The sequence below is a fragment of the Rhamphochromis sp. 'chilingali' genome (genome assembly GCF_963969265.1).
Source record: "Rhamphochromis sp. 'chilingali' genome assembly, contig: SCAFFOLD_105, whole genome shotgun sequence".
Taxonomy (NCBI): domain Eukaryota; kingdom Metazoa; phylum Chordata; class Actinopteri; order Cichliformes; family Cichlidae; genus Rhamphochromis; species Rhamphochromis sp. 'chilingali'.
The window spans coordinates 1-15742 of NW_027667126.1; the positions used below are offsets into that span (position 1 = coordinate 1).

Below are 15742 nucleotides of genomic sequence, written 5' to 3' on the forward strand. Positions count from 1 at the left end.
TTTTCTCTTTGGGTTTTCTGTGTGTTTTTTTAAATTTTTAAATCCACAGCAAGTGTCTCTCTCTCTCTCTCTCTGTCTGTCTCTCTGTCACACACACACACACACACACACACACACACACACACACACACACACACACACACACACACACACACACACACGCACGCACGCACGCACACACACACACACGCTCAATGGAGTATAAAATAAAGACCGGGGCAGTTCTCTCACTGGAGTCTCTTAGAGTGGAGGCTGCCCTTGCTAGCAAGAAGTTCTGTGTGTTTCTCTTCTCTGAGTCTTTACTGAAGAAGTGTTTTATAACATTTTCCTTAACAACTGACATGTGTTTTTTGTGTAAAAGAGAGAGAGAGACACACACACACACACACACACACACACACACACTCACACTCAGCGGCTCAGAGATGAGGGAAAAACAACAGAAATCAGGATAGATTTTAATGTCAGGAGATGCCCTGTGATGCTGGGGCCATTGTGTAAGATTGGAATGTGTACCAGTGGCTGGTGGGTGGTCCTTGAAGGTCCCGGGAGGAGGCGGCGAGGAGGCAGCGGGTGGCTGGGCTTGAGCTGTGGATCAGGGACGTCATTAATTCTGCCTGGTGCTGCGTGTGCCCTGTGCAGCTTGGATGTCTGCCGCTGACGCTCTGTGGTTCCTGTTCCTGTCATAAAAGGCCCTGTACAAGGGGAGAAGAAATGCATCATTGGTTACCAAAATAAAACAGTGTCTTTCTGCCTGTGTCATTCTGTTTGGTTTCTTTCAGCGTTTGTTTCTTAAATACACAGCAAGTGTCACTCTCTCTCTCTCTCTCTCTCTCTCTCTCTCTCTCTGTCTGTCACACACACACACACACACACACACACACACACACACACACACACACACACACACAGACACACACACACACACACACACACACACACACACACACACTGTAAGGTCTGAAGTGCAAAATTTGAATTACATTCCTTTGTATCTCTCCCTCTCTCTCTCTCTCTCTCTCTGTCTCTCTCTCTCTCTCTCTGTCTGTCACACACACACACACACACACACACACACACACACACACACACACACACACACACACACACACACACACACACACACACACACACAGACACTGTGAGGTTTGCAGTGCAAAATTTGAATTTTAGTGCATGGTGATTTGTCTCCCTCCAGTGGCCCACGGCAGGTATGATGAGGCTTAAATGATAGGATAGGGTTATGGGGAAAAAGCCAGGAGAGGATGGGACAAAAGTGGAATAACTGAAAAAGTAAGAGGTGTAGAGGGCTGATGTTGGTGTCTAGGTGGGGGTTTTGGTGGGTGCCGGACGCTGTGGCGAAGAGGCCACGCCGATGGCTTCTTCGGTTCTGGAGATATGGCGAATCGGACCAAAAAGGATGGGACAAAAGGGTCCCAGTCGGAGAAAGGAAGGTGCAGAGGGCCTGGTTCCACTGGCATTGCGTTGCCCGTGTGCGGGCGCATCCGCAGGTGCCCAACATGGCATGGTTCAGAGTACCTTTGCAGGAGGCTTAGGGATAGGTTAGGGGGTAATAGCCAGAATTTGACGGAATAAAATGGAATAACTGGGAAAGTAAGTGTCGTAGAGGGATGAAAGTGGTGTCTACGGGGGGGTTTCGGGGTGCTCCGGACACCCTGGTGAAGACCCCATGTCGATAGCACCAACGGTTCTGGACTTGGTGTAAATGGGTCAAAATTTGACGGAATAAAAAGGTCAAAGTGGCAGATAGGAGTGTCCGATCGGGACGATTCCACCACCACTGTACTCAGCAGGCCCTGCCGGGTCGTTAGACACGCAGCATGGCAGGGATCGGTGACATAACATGTAGCAGTTTCCCTTCACAGAAGCGTCTGCAGCAGGTGGGTGGAGGAGGAGGCAGCAGAACCAGGCCTTTGGAGCACTGTGTCATCTCCTGGTCCTGATGCTTTGAATCTCCCTCTCTGTCTGTCTGTCTGTCTGTCACACACACACACACACACACACACACACACACACACACAGAAGCTGGTCAAGTGCTGTGCAACTGGGATTGCACCTGTCGTCCACAGGAGGGCGCCTAGCTGGGAAGTCCAGTACATTCCATATTAAAGTTGTTGCAAGTGCATTTTTTGTGTAAAAGACAGACAGACAGACAGACAGACACACACACACACACACACACACACACACACACACACACTGTAAGGTCTGAAGTGCAAAATTTGAATTACATTCCTTTGTATCTCTCCCTCTCTCTCTCTCTCTCTCTCTCTCTCTGTCTCTCTCTCTCTCTCTCTCTCTCTCTGTCAACACACACACACACACACACACACACTGTAAGGTCTGAAGTGCAAAATTTGAATTACATTCCTTTGTATCTCTCCCTCTCTGTCTCTCTCTCTCTCTGTCTCTCTCTCTCTCTCTCTCTCTCTGTCAACACACACACACACACACACACACACACACACACACACACACACACACACACACACACACACACACACCAAAGCACACAGACAGAAGCTGGTCACAACTGCTGTGCAACTGGGATTGAACCAGGGGGGCTCCCTCTGCTGGCTCAATGCGGTACAAAGTGTCTGAAGGAGTTATACCGGCGAAAATAACATCTTTCAATTGCATGTTTGGTCCACAGGATGGCGCCTAGCTGGCAAGTCCTGTACATTGCATATTAAAAGTTGTTGCAAGTGCACTCACATGTATTTTTTGTGTAAAAGACACACACACACACACACACACACACACACACACACACACACACACACACGCACACACACACGCTCAATGGAGTATAAAATAAAGACCGGGGCAGTTCTCTCACTGGAGTCTCTTAGAGTGGAGGCTGCCCTTGCTAGCAAGAAGTTCTGTGTGTTTCTCTTCTCTGAGTCTTTACTGAAGAAGTGTTTTATAACATTTTCCTTAACAACTGACATGTGTTTTTTGTGTAAAAGAGAGAGAGACACACACACACACACACACACACACACTCACACTCAGCGGCTCAGAGATGAGGGAAAAACAACAGAAATCAGGATAGATTTTAATGTCAGGAGATGCCCTGTGATGCTGGGGCCATTGTGTAAGATTGGAATGTGTACCAGTGGCTGGTGGGTGGTCCTTGAAGGTCCCGGGAGGAGGCGGCGAGGAGGCAGCGGGTGGCTGGGCTTCGGCTTTGGCCCAGGAACGTCATTTATTCTGCGTGGCGCCGCGTGTGCCCTGTGCAGCTTGGATGTCTGCCGCTGACGCTCTGTGGTTCCTGTTCCTGTCATAAAAGGCCCTGTACAAGGGGAGAAGAAATGCATCATTGGTTACCAAAATAAAACAGTGTCTTTCTGCCTGTGTCATTCTGTTTGGTTTCTTTGAGCGTTTGTTTCTTAAATACACAGCAAGTGTCACTCTCTCTCTCTCTCTCTCTGTCACACACACACACACACACACACACACCAAAGCGCGCGCGCACACACACACACACACACACACACACACACACACACACACACACACACACACACACAAGCTGGTCAGCTGCTTTGCAACTCAATGCGGTACAAATCGACTTGTGTGCCTCTTTTTCTCTTTGGGTTTTCTGTGTGTTTTTTTAAATTTTTAAATCCACAGCAAGTGTGTCTCTCTCTCTCTCTCTGTCTGTCTCTCTGTCACACACACACACAAACACACACACACACACACACACACCAAAGCACACACACCAAAGCACACACACACTGTGTATCATCACTGATTTCTATAATCCACATAATCCAGATTCGATTTGGTGCAATTTTTACTCAGAAAGTGAGAGATCTTATAATTCTGATCATTTATCAGTACTGACACTAAACTTTATCAGAGATGTGACCATCACAGCACATGCCGTTGTGTCAAAGTAACTGAGAATAAAAAAATAAAAACATAAAAACATAAAGGAGATTTTCCTGGCATGGATTTTATAGCAGATAACCTTAAAAATATTCTGCAATTATACCTAATTTGAAAAAGTTTACATTTCTTCAGTATTAAACAGCAGAAATTAAGCTTTCTTATCCGACGTCATTTACAAAGGAAAGAAAAGACAGCGGCCGCCAGCGCTGTAAACAACGGTAGACTGATGGGTAATAAGCGAATGAGTAATGCAGAAAACACATGTTTGAGATGGGAAACTTTTCTTGAAGTTTCTCTCACAGTTCACGCACAGCGAGCTGTGCGTGAACTGTGGGTTTTATCGTGTTGGAAGCAAAACAGCAAAAGTAAGAAGGAATTAAGGATGATATTAGCCCCCACGCCGACTAAGCTAATTCTGATGCGTCGGTCCGCTCTGTTTACGTCTTCGTGTGGAATGCGTTTCCTGCTCTCATTTGCTGGTTGTTGTTGAAATAGTTTTGTGAGCTTTAACCTGAGATTCTGGCGTTTCTGGTAAAACACATTTATATTCATTCAATTCAGGATTTAATGAATCGATATCGCTTCATTCAAGCTACTCACCCGTCTCTATCCACCTCCACTTCCAGCTCGACCACGGACAGAGGTCCCGCCCCTCACTATCTCTGATTGGTTTAGACCACGAAGGGGAATGACGTGTGTCTGTTGTTGAACACATGGACGTCTGTCGCTTGGCGAGCGATCGGGTGGTTTAGCGAGTGTCAGCCTCTTAAGTTTAAGACAAGCCCGGCTGCTTTTTAAGCGACGCGGCGCTAGCTACCCAGCTAGCTCAGTACACAGGAACTACTTCCGGTAGTTATACAAAATAAAAGCGTCCCCCATTATAATCCGCTATAATGCCATACTTCCGCTGCGCGCGCCGTTGATATATACCTTGGCTTTACATTAATTGTGAGAAAACAAAACAAACAAATAACTCACCGTTGAGTCGATTGTGAGGTAGTGTAAAGACGAATGAATCGGCTGGGTTATTGCACGCTGTCAACTGGTCTGTAGTGTAGGATTTGTCGATATCTGACAAGTAGGCCAACCACAGGGACACAGCGGCCGCCTCCATTACTCCCGACATACCACTAGAGTGAGCCAGCACACCACAAATGAAGTTTTCTTGTTCTCCATTCATTTCAATGGGAAAAAACTTGCATTAAAATATTCATATTTAAAAAACTATAGAAGTAATAAACACCAAAAGTCATAGCAACTCATTCCAGCTCCAGCCGCACACAATGATATATCATATGTGAACCTTGTCTCAAAACTGTGGGGCGAGTTAAGGTCCAAAATAAACACCAAAAGTCATAGCAATTAGATGGAGTCATTGCTTTGGCAATGACTCCATCTAATGGTTAAATTTCTGAACTGCAGGCTCAGTAAGTAAGTAAGTAAGTAAGTAAGTAAGTAAGTAAGTAAGTAAGTAAGTAAGTAAACTTTATTTATTAAGCGCTTTTCACAGACAGACATTCACAAAGCAGCAGTGATGAGACGCAGGTCTTGCGTCCATGACTGCCCTCGCGAGTTAAAGACAGCTGCAGTGTTTGTGTTTTCTAACTCAGGTGTCTCAGCTGAAGAACTGCGGGGTGATTTTAAGAAATCCCCTGTCAATTGGTTATGAGCAAAAATTGTTTCTATAAAATAAAAATTAAAAAAACAAAAAAAAAACCCCAGTTTCAACCGTAACGTGAAGTACACATTTTATTATTTTTTTTCCTTTTAGTGAAAGGAAACAGCCGTCGCCGGTATGCTAGTGCGCACGCTCCACCCCCTCCTACGCCTCTTTCCCCCCCTTCTTTTTGCTTTGTATCTATCCATTTATCCTCATACCTCACCTCTATGTATGTGCTCTCTTTGAGCGCAGGTGCGGCTCTTTGCTGTGACACATCTCTAATGTAGTCTAGACGCTCCGGCGCCAGGGGTCATCGGGTGACACACACACACACAAACAACAAGTAACACAACATGGACCATGAACTCTGCGTGACTCAACTATACCAAGACAGTTCACCTATTACGAGCCTTTAAAGTAAGCTTATTGCTAAATAGTCTTGATATTTAATCAACAGGTAAGGTAACACCTGATTCTGTTCACATGGACGGAGTTTTTTCAGTGCTAAATAGTCTGCACATCCCGGCTCTTATTATTTATTTTGCTGCGTTATTTTGCAAAATTATCTAATCTAAAAATAAACTACATAAATGAGTGCGATGCAATATTTTGCTCTTGGTGTTTTCAGTCCTTTATGTCCATCTTATGTGTCATTTTTTTCTGTTATCAATCAACCAACCGATCATTCGATTAAAGGCCTGTCAACGGGCTTCGTAAAGGTTCTTTTAAGGTCACCAGAAAGCTACATAAAGACTGCACCTGCACCTGCACCAAAGTTCTTTTTTTTTTTCTCTCTATCTCCGAACATTGTTGCATTTTAAAACCATCTTCAGTGAGCTATAAATATGAGGCGCTCCAAACACACTCTCAGTTTTACTTCTGCCAAAAAATGACCACAATGCCGAGACGACTGGAGGTCCAGAACTCGATCCTCACTGGTGGGGACAGCTTTAACATGTGGCACGACTACATGAATCTGAGCCAAGTGTTCGAGAAACTGTGCAGCAACCGTGAGGTTGATAACCGAGACACCGAGCGTCCAAAGAAGGGACAAGCGCCCCCTTGGAGTAAGGTCCACACTTCCACTCGGGGGAAGAAATCCTCCAAAAACTCATCACAGTCCAGTCCGACCAGCAGCGCGTCGGACACCAGCAGCAGCGCCTCATCCTCGGACTACTGCCGCTTATGCAAGCAGAACGGGGAGACTCCGAGGGTGTACCTATCTCACAAGCTCAAATCAGACGACGGGAAAGTTTTCTGCCCCGTCCTCCGGAACTACACTTGCCCGATCTGCGAAGCCACCGGTGACAGCGCTCACACACGCAAGTACTGCCCGCAGATGAAGTGCGAGGCTGCTGGGAGGATGCAGACCGTAGGCAAGTTCTGGTAGCTGCTGAAAACTGAAGCTGCGAGAAACTGTACATATTTACCGAACTGTTTGGGGTATGTGTTCGTGTTGGCAGAGACCGTTTCAGTTCCAAAGACTGTTTCAAGTTTGACTGTCAAACACTCCGCTGCAGTCTGCAGCAAGGAGCCCTCATCCATCACATCTGTGGAGCCCCGAGCCGGGGTGAGCGCTCTCAAACCTCGGTAAAAATTAAACTCTTTAAAGTCCTCGAGTGTTTATTGTTGTTGTTGTTATTGTTGTTGTTGTTGTTTAATATGATACAATTTCGGGGGTACTTCATAGGTCACAAGTGAAACACTAAAGTGGCTAACCTTTCTGTGGAATTAAATAGATTTCTAAAAATGTGCCCATAGTGTCAGTGCGCGAGTCTTTTAGTTAAAATGCAAATGCTATATTATCCCTCATGTCAGACAGATTATTCGACAAAAACGTCAGTATTTTGTCTTTTTTTTTTTTTTTTTTTGGTATTATAGAAAATTTTTAACTCACATGCAACTCTTCCACTTGAAGTTACAGATGTACCTGAACTCACCAGAGAACATGCGTCATAAAAAAATAATTAAATTAAATTAAAAGTAACACTTCAAGGCAAAAGTGAAACGATTATGTGAAGTGAGAAATTGAATTAAGGTTCAATAGTTTTAGTTTCAAAATAGAGGGGCTGGGGAAATACAGTATACAAGGTCAAAACAGAGTTTGTACAAGTTTGTACAAAGACAGCTGCAGTGTTTGTGTTTTCTAACTCAGGTGTCTCAGCTGAAGAACTGCGGGGTGATTTTAAGAAATCCCCTGTCAATTGGTTATGAGCAAAAATTGTTTCTATAAAATAAAAATTAAAAAAACACAAAAAAACCCCCCCCAGTTTCAACCGTAACGTGAAGTACACATTTTATTATTTTTTTCCTTTTAGTGAAAGGAAACAGCCGTCGCCGGTATGCTAGTGCGCACGCTCCACCCCCTCCTACGCCTCTTTTCCCCCCTTCTTTTTGCTTTGTAAATAAACAGAAATGTGACTTTTGCTTCATAAACAGTTTGACAAACAAGTGGTGCCTGCAGGGTGTATATTCATGGTATAACCGGCATAAACACAGCCTCACTTCGTGTGTGATTGTGCAGGAAATACAACTGTGCGCTCAGCTTCGAAAAAGGACCGCATCTATCCATTTATCCTCATACCTCACCTCTATGTATGTGCTCTCTTTGAGCGCAGGTGCGGCTCTTTGCTGTGACACATCTCTAATGTAGTCTAGACGCTCCGGCGCCAGGGGTCATCGGGTGACACACACACACACAAACAACAAGTAACACAACATGGACCATGAACTCTGCGTGACTCAACTATACCAAGACAGTTCACCTATTACGAGCCTTTAAAGTAAGCTTATTGCTAAATAGTCTTGATATTTAATCAACAGGTAAGGTAACACCTGATTCTGTTCACATGGACGGAGTTTTTTCAGTGCTAAATAGTCTGCACATCCCGGCTCTTATTATTTATTTTGCTGCGTTATTTTGCAAAATTATCTAATCTAAAAATAAACTACATAAATGAGTGCGATGCAATATTTTGCTCTTGGTGTTTTCAGTCCTTTATGTCCATCTTATGTGTCATTTTTTTCTGTTATCAATCAACCAACCGATCATTCGATTAAAGGCCTGTCAACGGGCTTCGTAAAGGTTCTTTTAAGGTCACCAGAAAGCTACATAAAGACTGCACCTGCACCTGCACCAAAGTTCTTTTTTTTTTTCTCTCTATCTCCGAACATTGTTGCATTTTAAAACCATCTTCAGTGAGCTATAAATAGGTCACAAGTGAAACACTAAAGTGGCTAACCTTTCTGTGGAATTAAATAGATTTCTAAAAATGTGCCCATAGTGTCAGTACAGGATTGTGAACATCGCAACGCAAAGTTTTTGATTTCTCTCAAAACATATATTTCTTTTCATGTTGAACAGATAATATCTTTAATTTGAGTCAAAGTGATTTGCACTTGAACACGCCCACCAGAAATAGACCGGGACCCATTTTTATTCTGCATGGCTGCTGGAAACATCATGTCACATCTTTGATTAATTTCATCTGAAAATAAACGTAAGTAAAGCCAAGTGTGTTACAAAAGCTTTTATAATTTGTATTGTCAAAATCGCAGAAAATAACCCCATTTAAGCTGGGTCGACAGCCACCCCTAATTTTTGCATGATTGTAGCTGCTAGCTATAAGCTAGCTAGCTATCCTGCGCAACGTTAGAACTGGTTACCAGAAACCGACCATCACAGTCGGGAATACAAGTTAGTATACTGGTAAAAAACGGCTTTTTGCCTAACTAGCTAGCGTTACCACGATGCATCGGTGGTGGATAAAGCTAGCTAGCATAAGTTCATAGTTCATAACATTCATAGTATAACTCCGTGCTCCGCTTCGTTTGAATTTTTCTGGTGAGCTCGCGGTTTCTAGACACAAGCTTGTGTTTGTGCGCGCACGTTTGTCTCTCTTCATATAAATATCTGTGTGTTATGTGTGTGTACACCGAGCGCAAAAGATAATTATTAATGTGCATGATTTAGAGACAGAAATAACAAGCCAGCATATAAGATCAATGACATAAGACTAATTCCTTCAATTGACTTTCAGGCGCAGCTCGGAAAAATGTGCATTTTCTGAAGAAATTTTAATTTTAACAGCAAAAAATTGACCCTATGCCAAACTTAGTCGCTAATGGCTGGTCTGTAGACTGTTTGGTATGTCATGTTACGTATTTCTTGGTTTTTCTATGTAATGTGTTTTATAGAGAAGTAACATTATTCTTTTTTTTCTGTATGCTTTCAGAACCACAGATCGCTCCATCCATTCCATGGCTGAAGCATACATTTTCATTTAATCTGAAGAGGTATCATTTTGCATTTACACTGCACATCCTTTTTAAACATTTCATAATAATCTAGACTCTCCCTCATTATCCTCTCATTCACCTTGCTGATGTGTTGAGGACTTGATAAAAGAATACATGGTATGTCCATATCTGTTCTGTCTCTACATGAGATGCAGTCTCTTGATGTAAATTTGACAACTCTGCTATTAAATGCAGTGATTAATGTAGGACAGCAACGATTAATCAACTCATCAAGTTAATATCTTAGGGTTCTGTATTGTTTTCTTTTTTTTTTTCTTGGGCTTTGTGGAACATTTATGAAAATGTTCCACCATTGATTTAATTTAATGATTATGCAATTCACAATCTGATTAGTCAAATAATTGTTCTAATAGTCTGTGACCAAACAACTATCAAAATAGTAGTTTATTATGGTCAAAGATTTATCAGGTGTGCCAGACTTCAATTCTTCACTTGTACATTTTGTTCCATATTTTACCTCAAGATATCCCAGAAAGATGAAGCTGAGGAAGAGCTGCAGAGTACCACCATGGCACTCTTCGTCTTCAGGGACAACTCAAGCCTCCTACATCAGCCTCGAGACATCGGGATAATCATTGATGGTGTGGAAGTCCTGAATGAGTTGCCTTCTGTGGCAGCTGGAGTGGCAATGGTCTTTGGACTCTGTTATGCTCTTAATATGGAATATCCACGAGGATTCAGGTTCACCTTTGAGGCTCTTCAAAAGATTATGATGGAGCTTGACTTTAACAAGATGACCTCTAAGATTCGCAAACTTAATTGTGAACTTAACACTGCACAGTAGTGTGTTTGCATGCATGTGTGCATGTGTATGTGCACATGCATGTGCATGTGTGCTTGGTTATTTTGCTTGGTTGGCCTGCAGTGGTATTCTACATTCAAAATTTATAAGAACACCCATTTGAAAGGGAGATTTAAGTTGATTTCATTGATACATGTGTAGATTTTTTTTTTTTTACATTGTACAGGCACAGTGCACATATAAACATTTTTGAGTACTTGCAAATTGGTTTAAAAATAGTTTTTATAATGGTTTTATGCCAGTTTTAGACAGGTTGCAGGTTTTATACTGGTTTTCAAAAGATTGCAGGTTTTATACTGGTTTTCAAAAGATTGCAGGTTTTATAAAACAAACATTTCTCTAATCATTTCTGCCGTAGCACTAAATCTGTATATTACTAATCCTCTCTATTGATTATAGTTAAAATGGTTTGGAACAATAAATAATTTTGAAATAATTGGTTGGCCAACTGTCTTGTTTTTTATAGGAAATGCAGAGCATTTTTGAACTGAAATGAAATGTAAAAAATATAGTTTGAATATATGTAAATCAATTACCTGGCTTCAACACAAACATATTAGTTCATGTTAATTTGGTTCGATGTGAATACATTAGGTTGGTTAAATTTCAATATATTAGCTTGGTTCAATAATTAAAATATGGTTCTATGTAAAAAAATCAATTTGGATCAATGCAAAATTTAAAGTTTCAGTCAAGTCTAGTAATATTGTTTATATCAACATAAAAGTATCAGGTCATATCAAGTGACTCAATTTGGATTCTATAAAGCCAAATATTTTGGATGTGACAACTGGACATCATTTTTTTTAATTTGAATAGGGTTATTTTTTTTACAGTGTAGTTTATTTCTCACAGTTTTTTAAAAATTCTCTTGCTTTATGGTTCTTAGCGCTGTTACCAGTCTTTGCATTTATCATCATTTTTTCTCTTTTTTCTTTCATGTTACACAAACATGATTACATATTGCATATGAATCAAGGTTGCGCAGAGGTGGTTGCATTTCCCAGACAATCATGCAAAATATATACATTTCTTTTTTTAAAAATGACATGGTGCGACAGGACTGTAGCACAGTAATACAGCAACATCAGAGGCAAATTCCATTCAAGTTTTGCAAGCCTAGCTTTGAACTTTATTTAAATAAACGGCAGTGACTCGTTATGACAAGGATCATTCTTAATCTCACTCAAACCATGCTGAACGGCTCTAACCCAATTAGGAACATAGGGTTGTTGTTTTTTTTGTTTTTTTTAAAAAGAAAAGAAAAACATAACTGAACACAACAGTATGTCAGTGCAGTGACTAATCAGGCAGTACAGTTTCAGGAACCGTTTTAACTGAGGCAGGATGGCATTTTGGTTTTTAAATGGGCATTTAAAATCTGAAATAATCCTAAAGGCTTAGACAAAAAGGTGACATTTGTTTTCGAAATTGAGGTGATGGGCATCTTAGTCGCTGTCACTCCTCTCTCCTCTCTGGAGCAGCCTCTTTCCACTGGAGGGCACGGGAACCTCATGCTTCACTGAGACCTTTGACTTGCTTTTGCTGTCCTTGTCAAGCAGCTCCAAACCGTCATTGATCTTCTTCAACATCTCGTAACGCTCACGCCCACGAACAGGGAGGAGAAAAACCTCCTTGTCGTCCCCCTCAGCACTGGAGGTACATTTGGACTTCTTTGTGGATGTGGTGTCAGGAGGTGGTGCGCTCTTTCGTTTTTTCGCCTCTTTGGTGCCGCTCTCCTTCTTCTGTTTATTGTCCTCCTGTAGCTGTAACAAAGAGGGACGAAATAACAAAAAAGAGAAACATATTTGTCAAGTAATTTTACCCCCCCCCCCCCCCCCCCAAAAGTGGCATTTAACATGATGATATTCTACTGCCTTCTGGGGGAGGGAAGGAACAGCGGTTTTTCTTTTGAGTTTATATTCAAGTTTTCTCCTTCTTGCCCCCTCTGGTGTACAATTTCTTCCTTTTTCCTGTTTAAAAAGAGTTCACATATTTTGTCATTTGACTGTAAGCAGTGCAAGGAGGAGATGCTCGCTTTTTGCATGACAGTCTGCCACTTCAGTCTTCCCTTTCTTTATAAGGCTGGAAAATACTTCAGACCCCTCCTCAGGCAGTAAGGGGCCTGAGGTGGGGTCTGAACTGTGGGTACCGGTATGAGGAGAGAAGGGGGACAGGACTGGATAGTGGCTTAAAGTTAGGATTTGGTTTGATTAGGTGAGCCGGTTTTTGGTTGTGTCTGCTTATGATTTGAAACAGGTCTGAAATGAGAGAAAGAGGAGTTTGTTCCTGGGGAATTATAAGACAGTGGTGTCCCGTTTTCCTTCTCATTAATCATATGAGAAGAATGAAGGCGTTTTAAAGATTTTTGAGTTGAGGTTTGTCCTTCTGCAGCTATCAGTTTTCTAAAGAACTCGTCCTCCTCATACTGCAGAGTGTTTAGGAAACTTGGCTCAGAGCTGCAGAAGTTCTTGACTGTCGTACATTTGTGGTTAGTCTGATGAAACTCATTTTCAGTGTACTGACTGAAAGTGAACAGCGGGTCCTGACTCCACGTCTGTGGTAAAGGGTTAGGGTGTTGAAAAAAGATCAGGGAACCAGCAATCGCCGGTTCCTTGAGATGCACTCTCCACCGTGGGACAGGATGGTGGTACCCCTGCCCCAGTTCAAAAAATTGCCCATCTTGGGTTTACGCGCATCTACTGAGCTCTTCGCGACGTTTCGGCGTTCCTTCGCCTTCTTCAGGCCGAGCTCAGTGTGTCTGTGTTGTGTGCCTTGTGCCAGAACTAAACTGAAAATATTAGAGCAATATTTCAATGAAATATCCTGAAACGCGTACCTTCACTCAGAAATCGGGGCTGGGGAAACAAAAGCAGAGTCTGAAAGTTTGAGGACAAACAGTCAAATCTTTTTCTCTCTCTCTTTTTTTTTTTTTAAACATGTCATAAAGACGAGACCCACAAACTCAGTATGTCTACTCATTAGCTACCTTGCATTATAAATATATAAAGTTTTAAAAAGTGCTTATTAAAAGAAACTATAGTGATGTGATAACTTCCAGCAGTGTCATTCTCATTTTTGTTCTTGACCAGCATTAATACGAAATGTCAGGGAGAGCAAAACGGTCGTCCTTCACAGTCCTCTTCCAACACTGACAAGGATTGTCCACAAAAAACCCCCAAAAAAACCCCCCAAAGAACTGGTCTCCCATTAACATTCATTCAACGTGTACACAAAGATAGACGTTTTTGGAAAAGCATAGTTAATACAAAAGGAGACTTCTCAAACTAAACAGGAGAGTATTGGCGACTGGTAACACACTGCTGCTGCGACCGACTGGAACACAAGACGACAGGTAAAAATTAAAATAACTAGCAATAATTAGGGGTTAGGTTGGTGTCTAGGTGGGGGTTTTGGTGGGTGCCGGACGCTGTGGCGAAGAGGCCACGCCGATGGCTTCTTCGGTTCTGGAGATATGGCGAATCGGACCAAAAAGGATGGGACAAAACGGTCCCAATCGGAGAAAGGAAGGTGCAGAGGGCCTGGGTCCACCACCACTGTACTCAGCAGGCCCTGCCGGGTCGTTAGACACGCAGCATGGCAGGGATTGGTGACATAACATGTAGCAGTTTCCCTTCACAGAAGCCTCTGCAGCAGGTGGGTGGAGGAGGAGGCAGCAGAACCAGGCCTGTGGAGCACTATGTCATCTGCTCGTCCACATATGGCTTCAAGAGGCCCTGTACAAGGGGAGAAGAAATGCATCATTGGTTACCACAAATAAAACAGTGTCTTTCTGCCTGTGTCATTCTGTTTGGTTTCTTTCAGCGTTTGTTTCTTAAATACACAGCAAGTGTCTCTCTCTCTCTCTCTCTCTCTCTCACACACACCCACCCACCCACACACACACACACACACACACACACAGAAGCTGGTTAGCTGGTTAGCTGCTGTGCAACTGGGATTGAACCAGAGGGGCTCCCTCTGCTGGCTCAATGCGGTACAAATCGAGTTGTGTGCCTGTCCTTCTCTTTGGTTTTTCTGTGTGGTTTTTTTTTTCCAAATCCACAGCAAGTGTCACTGTCTCTCTCTGAGTGCGCAAAACTTTTTTTCTTATGCACACCATTAAAAAAAAAAAAGTTGGGCGCACCCAAATCAGCGTTCAAAGATTGATGGCTCCCTGTCAGAGCACTGGCTATGAATTTCAGATCGATCAGGCCTTAACTTGACAAAAAAGTTATCAATCGTTCTTTTCATCTTTTCTCATTGCCCACGGTCAGTTATATCCACTTCTGTCGGTCCTAGGATATTCACTAGGGCTGGGTATCATCACTGATTTCTATAATCCACTTGATTCCGCTTCACAAGGTCCAGATTCGATTTGGTGCAATTTTTCCTCAGACAGTGAGAAATCTTGTAATTCTGATCATTTATCAGTACTGACACTAAACTTTATCAGAGATGTGAACATCACAGCACATGCCGTTGTGTCAAAGTAACTGAGAATAAAATAGAAAAAAAAAACATGAAGGAGATTTTCCTGGCATGGATTTTATAGCAGATAACCTTAAAAATATTCTGCAATTATACCCAATTTGAAAAAGTTTACATTTCTTCAGTATTGAACAGCAGAAATTATTCTTTCTTGTCCGAGGTCATTTAAGTACAAAGAAAAGAAAAGACAGCGGCCGCCAGCGCTGTAAACAACGGTAGACTGATGGGTAATAAGCAAATGAGTAATGCGGAAAACAGATGTTTGAGATGGGAAACTTTTCTTGAAGTACAGAGCGAGAGCTGTGCATGAACTGTGGTTTTTATCGTGTTGGAAGCAAAACAGCAAAAGTAATAGGGAATTAACGACGATATTTATCAAATGTGAAGCATAGTTTGGTTCTTCTTTTGCTGCTGGCCTAGTGAATTTTGGTTGAAGAGAGACAAAACCTGCAGCCCAGAATCTTGCGCAAAAAAGACGTAAAGACGATTCAGACACGACGAATCAGAATTAGTGAGCTTTTGGCTTTCAGCCCCGACGGCGGCTAAGC

General features: G+C 42.4%; 2 protein-coding genes across 6 annotated transcripts in view; one reads left to right on the plus strand and one right to left on the minus strand.

The window, feature by feature from the left end:
• Positions 1-418: 418 nt before the first annotated feature.
• The window catches only part of LOC308391420 (uncharacterized protein), a 34806-nt gene continuing 19482 nt past the window's right edge, over positions 419-15742 (minus strand). Inside the window, exons 1-3 of one of the 5 annotated variants that reach the window (XR_013970607.1) lie at positions 4522-4736; positions 3138-3316; positions 419-695 (exon numbers count right to left, since the gene is read on the minus strand). Coding sequence is in view for 1 of the 5 variants with exons in the window: in XM_080907981.1 (XP_080764107.1) it covers positions 12152-12469 (318 nt within the window). In the remaining 4 variants the exon portion in view is untranslated. Of the gene's footprint in view, positions 696-1069; positions 1999-3137; positions 3317-4521; positions 4737-11801; positions 12470-15742 lie in introns of those variants that run through there. The other 4 variants (XR_013970606.1, XR_013970608.1, XR_013970609.1 and 1 more) reach the window with 4 other exon arrangements.
• Positions 6466-11976, plus strand: LOC308391421 (nanos homolog 2-like). The gene is made up of 3 exons (XM_080907982.1): positions 6466-7171; positions 9817-9877; positions 10365-11976. The coding sequence occupies exon 1, from the start codon at positions 6471-6473 to the stop codon at positions 6969-6971; it is 501 nt and encodes a 166-aa protein (XP_080764108.1). The 5' UTR covers positions 6466-6470; the 3' UTR covers positions 6972-7171; positions 9817-9877; positions 10365-11976.

What these genes read in the sequence shown, in the direction of transcription:
- LOC308391421 (XM_080907982.1), top strand. Translation starts at nt 6,471, where the DNA reads ATGACCACAATGCCGAGACGACTGGAGGTCCAGAACTCGATCCTCACT.